A 15,095-nucleotide genomic window follows, 5' to 3' on the forward strand; every position below is an offset into this window, starting at 1 on the left:
CACGCACAGCTCAATCTGCAAGTAGCTTGGACATTTAAGGCTTCAACGAGTATCACCGTCGTCATTAGGCCAAGCTGTGACGTGGCGCGTTTTTTGTGTTCCAGCAGCAGCAGCACCAGCAGCAGGCGGCCGGCGCAGCGTACGACCCGTCGCGCGATCTGTCGCCCAACCTGCCCCTCACCTCGTGCGACTCGTCCTCGATGGGCGACGCCGAGGCGAGCAGCAGCGGCTGCAGCACGCCCTCCTCCTCGTCGGCGGCGTCGCAGCTGAGCGCCGGCCGGCGCGGCCTCGACGACGCGTCGTCGACGCCGCCCCCGCAGCCGCCGTCGCAGGCGCCGCAGCCGCCGCCGGCGACGCCGCAGGCGGACGCGGTGGTGTGCGCCGGCTGCGGCAGGCGCATCTGCGACCGCTACTACCTGCTGGCCGTGGACCGCCGGTGGCACGCCAACTGCCTCATATGCTACGCCTGCCGCAGGCCGCTCGACGGCGAGGGCACCTGCTTCGCCAAGGACGGCTCCATCTACTGCAAGAAGGACTACCACAGGTAGGACGCCGTCTGTGCCTACTTATAAGCGGCGCCATCGAGGGAAGAGAGGGTCGCCATTCCCTTTTCTCATATCGTCTTAAATATTTCCGCACTGGGATGCTCTAGAACAGGTTACCGCCAGGGTTGTAAGATCTACCGGGTGATCAAAAAGTCAGTATAAATTTGAATGCTGAATAAATCACGGAATAATGTAGATAAGGAGGTACAAATTGACATACATGCTTGGAATGACATGGGGTTTTGTTAGAACAAAAAAAAAATATTACAAAAGTTCAAAACATGTCCGACAGATGGCGCTTCATCTGATCAGAATAGCAATAATTAGCATAAGAAATTACGACAATGCAATGATGATGTTCTTTACAGGAAATGCTCAATATGTCCACCATCATTCCTCAACAATAGCTGTAGTCGAGGAATAATGTTGTGAACAGCACTGTAAAGCATGTCCGGTGTTGTGGTGAGGCATTGGCGTCGGATGTTGTCTTTCAGCATCCCTAGAGACGTCGGTCGATCACGATACACTTGCAACTTCAGGTAACCCCAAAGCCAATAATCGCACGGACTGAGGTCTGGGGACCTGGGAGGCCAAGCATGACGAAAGTGGCGGCTGAGCACACGATCATCACCAAATTACGTGCATCTGTCGGACATTTTCTGAACTACTTTTTTTTTTTTGTTCCAATAAAACCCCATGCCATTCCAAGCATGTGTGTCAATTTGTACCTCTCTACCTACATTATTCCGTGATTTATTTAGTTTTCAAATTTATACTGACTTTTTGACCACCTGGTACTTACTACCTGCTCGATTACAAAAGTATTGACAATGATACGAAACTTGCCAAACTAATAACAGATGGTTCGATCAGTACTTCGCCACTAAATTCCATTATGAATGCATCTACGTCTTCAGAAATTCGATCGTTACAAATTAAATCTAAAAGGTTCCGCAGAAAAAATTTTCCCTTACGCTCGATAGCGAGATTAAGAACTTTTTTTACGCTAGCGTCGCCTCCGTGTTCTTAAATGCTGAAGTCGCGAGTATATTGAATTTCCGCATTAATGCCATTTACCGACAGGTTTATATGAATGTACTGCACGAAATAAACGAACTAATGATGTGTGTTGCTGCTTTCACGAGAGCACCCCCGAAAAACTACAGCGCAAAGTTTTCTATTTTCCGTTTCCTTCTTGTTTCTCCCACTCTTCCCTTTTTATTGCTTATAGCAGAGAGACCGTTTCTTCACATACATCATCAATGCCAATCGATTTGTCGTTAAAGTGATACCTGTTTCCCTCTCTCTCTCTCTCTCTCTCTCTCTCTCTCTCTCTCTCTCTCTCTCTGCCGGCCGCGGTGGCCGTGCGGTTCTAGGCGCTTCAGTCCGGAACCGCGTGACTGCTGCGGTCGCAGGTTCGAATCCTGCCTCGGGCATGGATGTGTGTGATGTGCTTAGGTTAGGTAGGTTTAAGTAGTTCTAAGTTCTAAGGGACTGATGACCTCAGATGGTAAGTCCCATAGTGCTCAGAGCCATTTGAACCATTCTCTCTCTCTCTCTCTCTCTCTCTCTCTGTGTGTGTGTGTGTGGGGGGGGGGGGGGGGGCGGTCTACAACAGGCATTAATCACATTACCGGAAAGATATATGCAACATATTTAAGCGATTAATATTAGAAGATCACAGGTTAAGCGCGATATAAGCCACTGGACATGTGAAAAGCTGGTACATTAATAACCGATGTAACCGGCAGGATGTTAAATGCAAGCATGCAAACGCTCATGCGTGCCGAATATCTGTTGGATGGAGTTCCATGCCTGTTGCACTTGGTTGGTCAATACACTTGGTTGTGGACGATGGTGCAGTTGTCGTCCAACGATATGTGCTCCATTGGGGACTGCTCGATTGGGGACGTATATGGTGATCGAGCACTCCTGGGCAGCACATCGACACTCTTTGGATCATGTTGGGTTACAACAGAGGTATGTCGCCGAGCGTTAGAGAACAAATGCTGTTCGTGAGTGGCAGCACGCCAGGTCCAGTCAACAGACTTTGCAGTCAGGGTGCGTGGAGTAAACATGAGACTGTCCCCGCTGTCACCCGAAATCGCACCCCACACCATTACTCCAGGTGTAAGTAGGCTGTTTATGTTTTCTTATTGGCAACGTTACGTAGCGCTCTGTACGAAAATCACTGGCTGTGCTGTGTGCAGTCTGTGGCTAGTTTGCATTGTTGTCTGCCATTGTAGTGTTGGGCAGCGGCAGCTGGATGTGAACAGCGCGCAGCGTTGCGCAGTTGGAGGTGAGCCGCCAGCAGTGGTGGATGTGGGGAGAGAGATGGCAGAGTTTTGTAATTTGTCATGAACTGCTATATATATTATGACTATTAAGGTAAATACATTGTTTGTTCTCTATTAATATCTTTCATTTGCTAACTATCCCTATCAGTAGTTAGTGCCTTCCGTAGTTTGAATCTTTTCTTTAGCTGGCAATAGTGGCGCTAACACACTGCTTTCGTCTTCACTGTCATTTCTCAGTTTACTTTGGAGCCTAGTATTACGTTTTTCACACGCCATTATTGTCACAATATTTCACACGACAACACAGAAAAGCACAATCTGAAGAGCAAAAATAAGAGAACACATTAACATAGCACTGAAAATAATATCTAATTAATTGCAGCTGCGAAATACTTGGTGCAAATCTACATGCATGCCACAACTGTTTTACTGCGCAACAATGAAAAACCACAACTACCAAGGAAATTCTGTCTATAATTACGCGCTAGCAATAAACAAAAGCTACACTAATTACACAAACTACAAAAAAAATCAGAAGATTCGAGTGAGGTATCCTCGGCTAAGGGTCGACATATGAAACGTCCCCTTAGAACAATTTATACAAGACTATGCTTAAACTGACACACAATATTTTTAGCGCAACGCAATCTGACTTTCAAAAATCCCTACAAAAGAATGGCCCTGACTAACATTAACCTATACCTTTCACAAATCACTTACCTCACAAAAATCTTCGTTACTGGAACTACTGCAATACAGCGAGCGCCACTATTGCCAGCTAAATAAAAGATTCAAACTACGGAAGGCACTAACTACTGATAGGCATAGTTAGCAAATGAAAGATATTAATAGAGAACAAACAATGTATTTAGCTTAATAGTCATAATATATATAGCAGTTCATGACAAATTACAAAACTCCGCGCTCTCTCTCCCCACATCCACCACTGCTGGCGGCTCACCTCCAACTGCGCAACGCTACGCGCTGTTCACATCCAGCTGCCGCTGCCCAACACTACAATGGCAGACAACAATGCAAAATAGCCACAGACTGCACACAGCACAGCCAGTGATTTTCGTACAGAGCGCTACGTAACGTTGCCAATAAGAAAACATAAACAGCCTACTTACACAGGTGTTAAGTCCAGTGTGTCCAGCACGCAGATGGGGTGGTTGTAGGTCGTCATCTGGCCTCCCCCTAGCCAACATACGGCCGTCACTGGCACCGAGACAGATGCAGCTTTCATCAGAAAACACAACAAACCTATACGCTGCCCTCTAGTGAGATCTCGCTTGACACCCCTGAACCAAATGGTGGTGATTTGGAGTCAGTGAAATTCACGCTACAGGGCGTCTAACTCGGAGCTGTCCTTGATGTAACAGTTCGTTGTGTCACTCTGCTGCCAACTGCTATTTTCAAATTGCTGCTGCACATGCAGTACGATAGGCCAGACCCATACCCCGAACACTATGGTCTTTCCTCTCGGTTGTGCCACGTCGCGGTCCGGAGCCTGGCCATCTTGGCACTTTACGTTTTCGTGACTACCGCTGCCAGTAGTCACGAACAGTGGCTACATTCCTGCCAAGTCTTTCTGCAGTAACACAGAGGGAATATCCAGTTCTCGTAGATCTCTTGTTAAAATTCTGTGAGATGTTGATAAGGGCATGTTTATTGCCTTAAAGGTATTCTTGGCTAACATCAACTCACCACGTCCAATCTTAAAGTTAACTAACACGTGGATTTAAAGGAAAGAATGATTTGCATCCTTGTAGTGGCAGTGCCAGCTTCGTTTTGTCGCACAACTCCCTCTTTGTGTTAAGATTTTTTTTTCCGTCGGTGTACTACAAAGGAAATATTTGTCTTAGAGAGATAATCGGCTACTCTTTCTCGACTTTTACCAGCGAAAAATTTATTCAAGATCAATCTACTTAGTAGAAGCTGGCTAGCAATTTACTGGAGACATCTTCTTACGGCGAACCAGAAAGCGATAATAAGCAGGTAGATAATCGAGAGGGTATGTGGGAAGTCTAATCGTACATGCACCCAAAGGGTCAGGAGTTTCATCATCCTGATCCGCGGCATCAGCCCCTGTAAAAAGGAAGGATAACAGGATACATCGCCTTTGCACCGAGATCATTAGACGCCATTAATTAGTTCAGGCGAATAGGGGTGGAACATTCAATCTGTCGTGAATTTACTGTGCGAACCAACCAGTTCTTTACGTATATTTTGGAAATTCTAAAGACTAGTATACTGTTATCCGCATGTCACAACTTCCAATTTGCCTACAGAAAACTATTTTCATTTATTTTTGTTATTTTGTCTGTCTCTTTCTTTCTTTCTTTCGCATACGCCATAGTCCCGCAGCGATCGCAGGGTCGGCGTGGTTACAATGGATTTGGCAATGTTAGTTTTAGGGAACCTGCACGAGTCCAGAAAGCAGCGGGTTAGCGCTCTCGTCTATCCTGGCGGGCCGTTTTGTCTGTGTCACTAATTCTTACAGAAAACTTGACACTGCTGTTTGCAGGAAGTCATTGTCATCGAAAAATGTCGATTTAGTATTTACAAAATGTTTCGTTCAACTTTTTTTTTAGTTTTGGGCGAATGTTTCCGTGGATATTCATATCGCATTTGTTGATGACAAACACTTGCTGAACATTTTGGTATTACCAAATTGTTGAGGCTTTCGTGGCCACTTGTTGACAAACTGCCTATTGGCTTCTGTCTCGGGTTCTTCGGCCGACGTTCATCTAATGATTTTTCTGACGTTGGCGCGCCAGGGACATATAGTCTGCGCCCGCGAGCTCGGCTCCAGTTCACCACCGGCAATGGAGGGTGAATCTTTGACAATGCCAGCCACTCGCGCTGGCGAAACGTCAGAAAAATCATTAGATGAACGTCGGCCGAAGAACCCGAGACAGAAGCCAATAGGCAGTTTGTCAATTTTGGTATTAACTAGCAATCATGACTGAATAAAAATATTATTTTGCTTAGTCAGGAGCGTGCACCGTAGCGTTCCATTATTTCGAGGGACGGATTAATTTTATGTTGGATTGAGAGGTAAGTAGCAGATTAAGTGTTTTAACTGGAAATGGAGTGGAACCTCATGCACGATAGGTATCAGGCGACAGTCGCCGAATTTAATGACGGACGAGACCCAGCACGGCACGGGGCAGACAGCTCGAGGCCGTAACAACAGACAGAGAGATAGACTGGCCGCGCGGGGCCGTCCGCGGGCGCGCAGTACATTTTTAGCAATCGCGATGTTGCGGTATCAGGGGAGCAGGATCGCGGACCCGCCGGGCCGCCGTTTCCAGGCAGCGGCCCGCCGGACGGAGATCTCGCATGCGCGCGCCGCGCTCGCTCTTCCTCGTCCGTCCGCGGAGATAGCGTGTTAAATGGAGGGAAACGGCGCCGGGCGCGCCGTGTGTGGGGAGGGCACGCGCGCCGTCGCTATGTCCATCACCCCCCCCCCCCCCCCTTCGCTATCCCGATCCTTCTGCAGCCCGCGTGGCGGCCCCCGGGGGGCCCATTGTCCGCGCGATGCTATCGCCATCGTGTTTGTTTTTCCATAATGCGCCGAGCCGACAAACGCCCGCCTTGTTATTACCGACGGCCGAGCCGGATCCACGGCCGCCGTGGCTGCGGCGGACGCCGCAAGAAGCGACTCGGCTAGCGCAGCGCAGCCCGGGCCGGTCCGCCAGCGCCCTCTGATCGGCATTGTCTCGAGGCGCCGCTCTCTCTCTCTCTGTTGCGGCTGCGGTCGCGAGTTACGGTTATTACGAAGCAGCGCTCCTTTATCACCTGCACGCTTGCCGGTCGCTCGCGAGGGGATTCTGCCGCGACCGTTAAGGGGCTCCGGAAAGGCTCAAAACCACGAAAAGTTCAATTTTTACTTCTTTGCGTTTTCTGAATCTGCAGACTATTACCTTTTAATAGATATATAATTTATTCAATTCCGAAGACTACAACTATTTTTAAATTTTTTTTTGAAATGTGTTCTACATGGGCGTGACCCACTGTGGCGCTGTTAAACTGCTGTCAAATGGTGTTATTATTAACGTCCGTGTTCATCAGGTACATTTTAGTGATGTGCGATAAAGTATGTGTTGTGGCTAACCTATATTCAGAGACTTAGCAGCACGTGAACTGTTGAAAAAGTGTATTCACGGAAAAACTCAAAACCCCAATGAAAGTGTAAATAGTGTTATATGGTCGAGAATCCCCAAGACTGTATTTGTTGGAATAGAAACACTTCACTTTGGTGTGTATGACGCTGTTGCGACTTTCAATGATGGCAACATTGTAAGGTGCAAGGTATTTAGAAATATGGGAATGAAGTTAGGTTCTAATATGGTACGAGCGATGCTTGCTTTAGACAAGGAACGCCTTCGGGCTGCAGACAGGGCTGTAAAGAGTCTAGAAATACAAGCGAGAGTAAACAGGAGGAGGAACAAGAGGAAGCTGGAGGAGGAGTTTGCAGAGGATGAAGATAATCCATCCTATGGACCTGGAATGCACTAAAAAGTTAATCCAATCTTTGTCGCTCGATTCCCAAAACTTTTATTTTCTCATACTAATTACATGTTTTCTAAGGATCTATCAAACATATTTGTTTCAAACTTTCAGTAAATGTTACACAGTACCTTCTGCATAATTTAACACAGCCTTTTTTCCAAAAAAACTGTATATTTTTGAATATATAAATAAAAAATTGCAATAAAATGTTGTGAATTTTCATTACAATCGAAAAAAATCATCTTTAATAACTGAACTAAAATTTTGTAAAATCCCTCTGTTAAGTTGTAGCCCATATTCCAATAAATAATCTGTAAAAAGTTCAACTTCCTACATCAAATACTTTGTGAGGAAAGATGTAATTTATAAGCGTTATTTTAACATTGCAAGTATAGGACGTTCCGGAGCCCCTTAACATGATTGTCCCGCGACGCCGTGACGGAATCCGTGGAACCACACACCGCCAAGGCTCATTCCGCGGCCGCATCCTAGTGTCCAAATGTTTCACATTTGCAGCTTCACTGCGCAAGACAGAAACTATATGGACGTGAGATGCGCAGAGGAAAAGTTGGGACATACGAGGTCCACTCCAAAAGAAATGCACTCTATTTTTGTAAAAATACAGTTTTCATTCCGCATGTGTGAAAGTTTTACAGTGTGTAGATACATCCTTCCCGCTTGTTTTCAAACTTAGTTCAACCTGTTCCCGCGAGTGGCGCCGTCACAGCATGTCTTCAAGGTTCAAATGATTCAAATGGTTCTGAGCACTATGGGACTTAACATCTGTGGTCATCAGTACCCTACAACTTAGAACTACTTAAACCTAACTAACATAAGGACATCACACACATCCATGTCCGAGGCAGGATTCGAACCTGCGACCGTAGCGGTCACGCAGTTCCAGACTGTAGCGCCTAGAACCGCAGGGCCACATCGGCCGGCTGTTACTTTTAGTAAGGATCAATAATATTGCAGCTCTAAATACTTATAAACTTAAAAGAAATTAAGAAACAAAAATCTTAAAATTTGCGATTTATGCATGGAAGACAGGAATTTATGAAGACAGAGAAGAGCGTATGACATATTGTAACTTGAAGGCATATAATAAATTCGGATAACGTTTTCTAAAGTAAACAAGATTCTTTCGTTTTAGATGAATAGACAGAAGATAATAAACATTTTTGAAATGAACAAAATATCAGCCGGCCGTTGTGGCAGAGCGGTTCTAGGCTCTTGAATCCGGAACCGCGCTGCTGCTACGGTCGCAGGTTCGAATCCTGCCTCGGGCATGGATGTGTGTGATGTCCTTAGGTTAGTTAGGTTTAAGTAGTTCTAAGTTGTAGGGAACTGATGACCTCAGATGTTTAGTCCCATAGTGCTCAGAGCCATTTGAACCATTTTGAACTAAAGGGTGTCAAAGTGTCACTAACCACAGATGTGCTTTACACACTAATACTACATTCAGTTATGTCGTTTTCTGTACACACACACACACACACACACACACACACACACACACACACACACACAGCTGTCTCTTCATTGTACAACTCTGCAGATCAGCTACTCGCGTCACAAGCGGAACGTGAACTTAATACCATTCGGTTTGTGATGGGTAACGACGCTACCTGAGGTTACTAAAGTCTCCGACAGTAGTCTCAAATGTGAGATCCTGTCTGCTATCTATCCGCCGAGTTACTTCTTTTACAGATGTCTGACTGTGTGGGTGGGTGGGCATTATTCGAAGCCTTCTAGACCTTAATCAACAGATATTCTTCTCATGGAAGAACGAAGGGAAATTGGGATTTAACGCCCCTTTGAGGGCAGAACTGGACTAGAATTTGAAAGGAAATCGGCTGTCTCTTTTTCAAAGAATCATGCCCGAATTTGCATTTTGTCATTTAGAGAAGCAACGCGAAACCTAAACCTGGACGTCTGTTTAGGGATTTGATGCTCCGTTCTCCCAAATGCGAGTCTTGTGTCTTAAGTACAGGGCGTTTTATAGAGCATGAACTTAAACTTTCCGAACTGTGTGCGAAAGAAATGCCGCAGACGTATATGCCCTAATATGTATCTTTAAATAAAACGCACAAAATGTACCCAAGATACAGCATTGTCTATGAATCTGAAGAGGCGACAATACGGATCAAGTTTCAGCTCAAAGGTATTGTAAAACACATTCACTTTCTCTGCGTAATTGTTTCCGGAATGTTATACTGACTTATTTTTACTTAGGCAGGACCAGTAACGTCATTTATGTCTTCTTCTTCTTCTGTAGTGGTCAATCCAAGGATTGGTTTGCAACAGCTACAATGGCAGCTTGTCTCCATTCTGTGCGTCTTTCAGCTTTTCTCTTCATTTCTTTATAGGTGTCACATCCCACATCTTTCACGATTTGATCCATGTACCTCAGTCGTGGTCTTCCTCTTGGTCTTTTTCCCTCGACATATCCCTCTATGATTGTGTTCAGGAGTCCTTTATGTCGTAATAGATGGCCTGTAAATTGCACTCTTCTTTTAACAATGAAACTCCGGAAGCTTCTCTTCTCACCTGCTCTTTCCAGAACCACTTCGTTGGTGACCTTGTCAATCCATTTTATTTTGAGCATGCGTCTATAGCACCACATTTCAAAAGAATTTAGCTTCTGCTGTTCCTCTGTCCCGAGAGTCCATGTTTCACACCCATAGCATGCCACACTCCACACATATGATTTCAAAAATCTTTTCCTGGTTTCAAGGCTGATGCTCTTAGACGTTAATATGTTTTTCTTCTTGTTAACAGCAGCCTTTGCTTGAGCTATTCTACTTCTCACTTCTGCCTTGCTCCTTCCATCCCTGGTAATATTACTGCCCAGATAAGTAAATTTATCAACTTGTTCAAGCAGTTCATTGCCTACATGAACTTGGACTTTCACTTGATCTTCTTTGTCGCATGCCATTACTTTTGTCATTTATGTACACTAGGAAAAAAGGACACGAGGTTAAAAATACAGCGACCTAGCTTCGGGAGGAACTGAAGGCTTTTACGTATAATCACTTCCCAGCGGAAATCAAGTAGCGGCCCACTCCTCGGGAAGGCGGGTCGGCCTCTTCAAGGTCGCGCAGCCAGAGATTCCCGTTACGTCACAGAGAACACGGACGGGATGACTTCCTCCTCGTGCCACGTCGTCTGTCAAAATTACCATAATCGCCGCGTCAGTAATAATCACAATTATAATAATCGTATGTTAATACGCCGGTCGAGTAGCTGTTAGATTAATCTAAATTCAGAGTGCTCGTTAATGGGATAGGGAAGAACCAGTTCCTCCTATCGATTCGGAGGCGATCGGGAAATGCCCCGCGTTACGCACGGAGTGCGCTACGGCGCGGCGGCTGCGGCCCGCCGGCATCTGATGGGAATTTCAAAATTAAATTGATTAATCTACAATGTAAAATAAATTGTGATTATTAGGTCGCTATTAAAGTAAACATGCCCGCCGCTGTTTATTATGGTAACCGTATCCGAGAGTACCTGATTTCTGTAAGTATTACGCGTTTGAGAGTAAGCGGGCGGAATACATAAAATCGCTCGCTGCACCAGCAGTAACGAGATTCATGAGAGTCGTATTTCTCTTCCTGTTCCGTAATTTGAGAATCCTCTTGAATCACTCGCGGTCATCAAAGAGCAGGTTTGTTCGTTTTAAAGTCTTTCTCGTTCATTGTCTTTCCTCGGATTAGTTTTTGGAAGTGGCGCTTGAATCAAATACCACTCCCAGAAGAGTCATTAATAGAGTCGACTTTAAGATGATAGCTGAAAAGTATTGCAAGAGGTTTGATATGATTAGATATCGGGGCTAAGGAGTTACATGCTATTTTTTATTTATGTAGAGTCTTAACAGGCTTTTCTTCCCTACAAAGATTTCGTGATCTTTTCCACCCTACCGCCTGCTCTACAGTTCCATGCCTAACGTCATGTTTTTATCAAAAACAATAAAAAATCATTTAATTTCAGCAAAATTTCTATGATTTGCACAATATTGTTTTCCAGTAAAATTCAGTGACAAAGGTACAAGAAAATGTAAATCTTCAAACGACTGCTGTCTAAATCAGTAACTCTTATCATCAGGACCTGTATGAATCATTTGCTGTTTTAGTAATGGACCACAAGGATGTGATTGACTGACGTCATTTTGCCGGGGTATTCTACTACCAGTGGGTATCATTCATACTCTGTTGAACAGCGTAGCCGGTTAATCATGATATTCTCTACGATTTCTTTAAACTGAATTTTAGGATTGCATTGTACGATTACAGACTAACATTTCCTATGACTTTTATACCTTTTCCTAAACACGATTTTTTTTTCTAGCGTATTGCGAAAATCATTTATTATGCAGTTGTACAGTACTACAGTATGTGGTACTAGCAGACACTAAAATTTATATTGATGACGGCCAATCATTATTTTTTAATTTGCAGTTCCCGGAAAATTAAGTATGCCGCACTGTTGGATGTCCAGATATGACTAAACATTATTTTAAGCTCATATATAAACTAAAAGAAAGGGCTTTATTTCACATTTTGATCTGAATTTGCTCTTTACATCTTAGGAACAGAGAACTATGTCACACTCCGTTATCTCACTTGATTTATCACTCAACATTTAAAGATTTGTCATTTCCTTGACTTTTAGTTTACTCGTCACAGGTGTAAATACAAGTAATCAAGTAGAGTGGACACATCTTACGTTAATTTTACTCTGAGAGTGGCTGAAAGTCCAGGTAGCCGGCCGGCCGTTGTGGCCGAGCGGTTCTAGGCGCTTCAGTCTCGAACCGCGCGACCGCTACGGTCGCAGGTTCGAATCCTGCCTCGGGCATGGATGCGTGTGATGTACTTAGTAGGTTAGTTAGGTTTAAGTAGTTATAAGCCTATGGGACTGATGACCTCAGATGTTAAGACATATAGTGCTTAAAGCCAACTGGCGGTCCCTGATGTCGATATACTTAACTAAATTTGTAGATGAAATTGGTAAAAACCTACATTTTAAAAAACTGTCTTCGGTTTTTGCATTTCCCACATTTACACCACATCTATACATGGGACGATTTAACTTCTTGCTAAACTGAAACGATCAAAGAAAAAATGGGGATGATGCTTGCTTGTTGCTTTCTCCGACTTAACAGCCTCGCGCTAAGGAGCCTACACATCTGAAGTCCAGCTGCCCAGTTATCCGTCCAAGTCAAAACCTGTAGGTGCCAGAACTGAAATCTGACAAGCTACAGTCATTTTTCTCTCAGTTCTGTCATTCTGCGCACTGTCCCTCGGAATAAAGAGACGAGCGGTGATAGAAAAAGAAGAGCTCAAGTTCCTTGCCTCGCCTCGTTGCAGCTACGCTGCGTCTTCATAATTCTTTTCGAAGAGCGATTCGAAGATCGTTCGTTTCCTTCATTCACTACCACCAGTCAAGTCAGGCTTCAGGAATATCAGTTCCTTCTAATAAAACTTCGTACGTGGCTGCTTTTCCTTCTCTTTCTAAAAACACCATATCTCTCTCTCTCTCTCTCTCTCTCTCTCTCTCTCTCTCTCTCTCTCTCTCTCTCTTCCCCTCCCTCCCTCTTTTTCAGGGAGGTCATGTTGACAACAGGTGGAGGTTCAAGTGACTGGTAACGACAAGTCTGTGCAAACTGTGCGGTTACCGGAGAGAACTGCGCAGTTGTCGTCGCAAAAGGCAAGTGTCTTTTCCAGACGGCGGACGACCTGTCTGATTTGTACTATTATCCGGGATAATAGTACAATTAATCGCACAGACATGGTGTCACACTGAGGCGATAGAGAAGATCCAAAGAAGAAAGGCACGTTTCGTCACAGGTTTTGGTATGCGTGATAGCGTTACGGAGATGTTTAGCAAACTCAAGTGGCAGATTCAGCAAGAGAGGCGCTCTGCATCGCGGTGAAGCTTGCTGTCCAGGTTTCGAGAGGGTGCGTTTCTGGATGAGGTATCGAATATATTGCTTCCTCCTATTTATACCTCGCGAGGAGATCACGAATGTAAAGTTAGAGAGATTCGAGTGCGCACGGAGGCTTCCCGGCAGTCGTTCTTCCCGCGAACTATACGCGACTGGAACAGGAAAGGGAGGTAATGACAGTGGCACGTTAAGTGCCCTCCGCCACACACCGTTGGGTGGCTTGCGGAGTATAAATGTAAATGTAGATGTAGATAAAGTCCACAGTGAAACTTACGGTGTGTATGTCCCTTTAAGGCCTACTGTATACGGACACAAAATTTACTATGTTGTTTCGTGATGAAAAACCAGAACAGTTAGGTGTGCATTTGCACCGGATAATAAACGGAATGAATCTCCTTGCCATAAGAGTAGTGTGTAGCGATAACTATGGACTTTTCCGGGAATAGCGATAGTGAGCTATGTTACTTGAAATACAGCAACCACTCACTATTCACAAGACTTTATTTACGCCTAGACGAGTTTCAGACATCTGCGTTGTCGTAGTACATTTATATATTCACCAACACAAAAGTTTTTGTCTACTGCAGCTGCGTTTTATTCTTAACTCGTAGCTCTTGTTTCCACATTCATATGCGTGGCAAAGACAGGTCTAGTTTCACTGATGCAGCGCAACATATGCTGTGTGGCCGACGGCCAGGGAACCAACCACCGATATCGTGGGGAAATTAAGAGCGACCTACGGTTCCGCACACTGCATACTATTTAGTTTCTTAAGCTGCCTCTGCTGGGCACACCGCACTGACTAGACGCTAAGCAGGAAATCCAACCGGGCACGTGACAGCTGCTCGGAGCTCGGCTGACCTGAAGACACGCGTGTCCCGACGTGAGCACACGGCGGAGGCCCGGTTACCGCAGCGGCGGCTGAACGAGACCCGGGCCCCCATAAACGACGGCAGCGGACCGGAACAGTTGAAACTCGGGACATGCACGTTGCCTACACAGCCGCGAAAGGCGGAGCGGCGAGCCGAATGCGAGTTAGTTTTGCCGCCCGGTGGGTCTCAAAGTCGGGCCTCCACGGCTACGTCACGCAGCAGAGCTTTATGCTCTCTCTCTCTCTCTCTCTCTCTCCCTCTCCCCCCCCCCACTCCCTCTCCCACCTCTCTCTCTCTCTCCATAAACTTGTGCGCACGCTCTTCCTCTCTGCGCGTCCGGTCTTTTGTCTTGTGGAAGACGTAAAAGGTGCGGGGGGGGGGGGGGGGGATTTTGGGCGTGTGAGGCCGCCGCGCGCACTTTTCTTTGAACGCGCCAAGACCGGCATTTATTTTTCTTCCATGCCCTGCTATTTTGTTTCTGTTTCTATTTTTCTTTAACTCAGCTCGTCTTTGAAGGCAACTTTTTCTTTGTGGGGAGAACTCGGGCCCTTCTCTGCGATAGGCTGCTTATTTTTTCTCTGGGCCTATTTATTTTACAGGCTTTCTCTTTTTCTGCAAGAAGTTGCTTGCACGCGCCTGTGTGTGTGTGTGTGTGTGTGTGTGTGTGTGTGTGCACGCCTTTAAGCAGTTACCTTCCCGTGTGGTGGTCTTCCAATGAACAGGTTATTTACGTTGCAATTCACTTGTCATCCTGGCTCGCCTTTCTACTTCGGAGATCTGTCCGAACGCCGTTTATTTCCACTTGTCCGTATGGCGATGCTCTTCCCGATAGATAAAGTTTGTAATAGCGTCGTATTCATCTTCTGACATCAAAGATGGCTGTCATCCCTCTCCTCTCTAGTGAGTGGGCAGTGCCTTT

The 15,095-nt window shown here is 45.5% G+C and overlaps 1 protein-coding gene across 1 annotated transcript in view; it reads left to right on the plus strand.

The window, feature by feature from the left end:
- Positions 1-335: 335 nt before the first annotated feature.
- LOC126188361 (protein apterous-like) overlaps positions 336-15,095 on the plus strand; it is a gene marked incomplete at its 5' end in the record, with an annotated part of 351,323 nt that continues 336,563 nt past the window's right edge. Inside the window, one exon of the mRNA XM_049929960.1 lies at positions 336-544. Coding sequence (XP_049785917.1) covers positions 336-544 — 209 coding nt within the window. The remainder of the gene's footprint in view (positions 545-15,095) is intronic.

Source organism: Schistocerca cancellata, chromosome 5 (assembly GCF_023864275.1).
Source record: "Schistocerca cancellata isolate TAMUIC-IGC-003103 chromosome 5, iqSchCanc2.1, whole genome shotgun sequence".
Classification (NCBI taxonomy): Eukaryota; Metazoa; Arthropoda; class Insecta; order Orthoptera; family Acrididae; genus Schistocerca; species Schistocerca cancellata.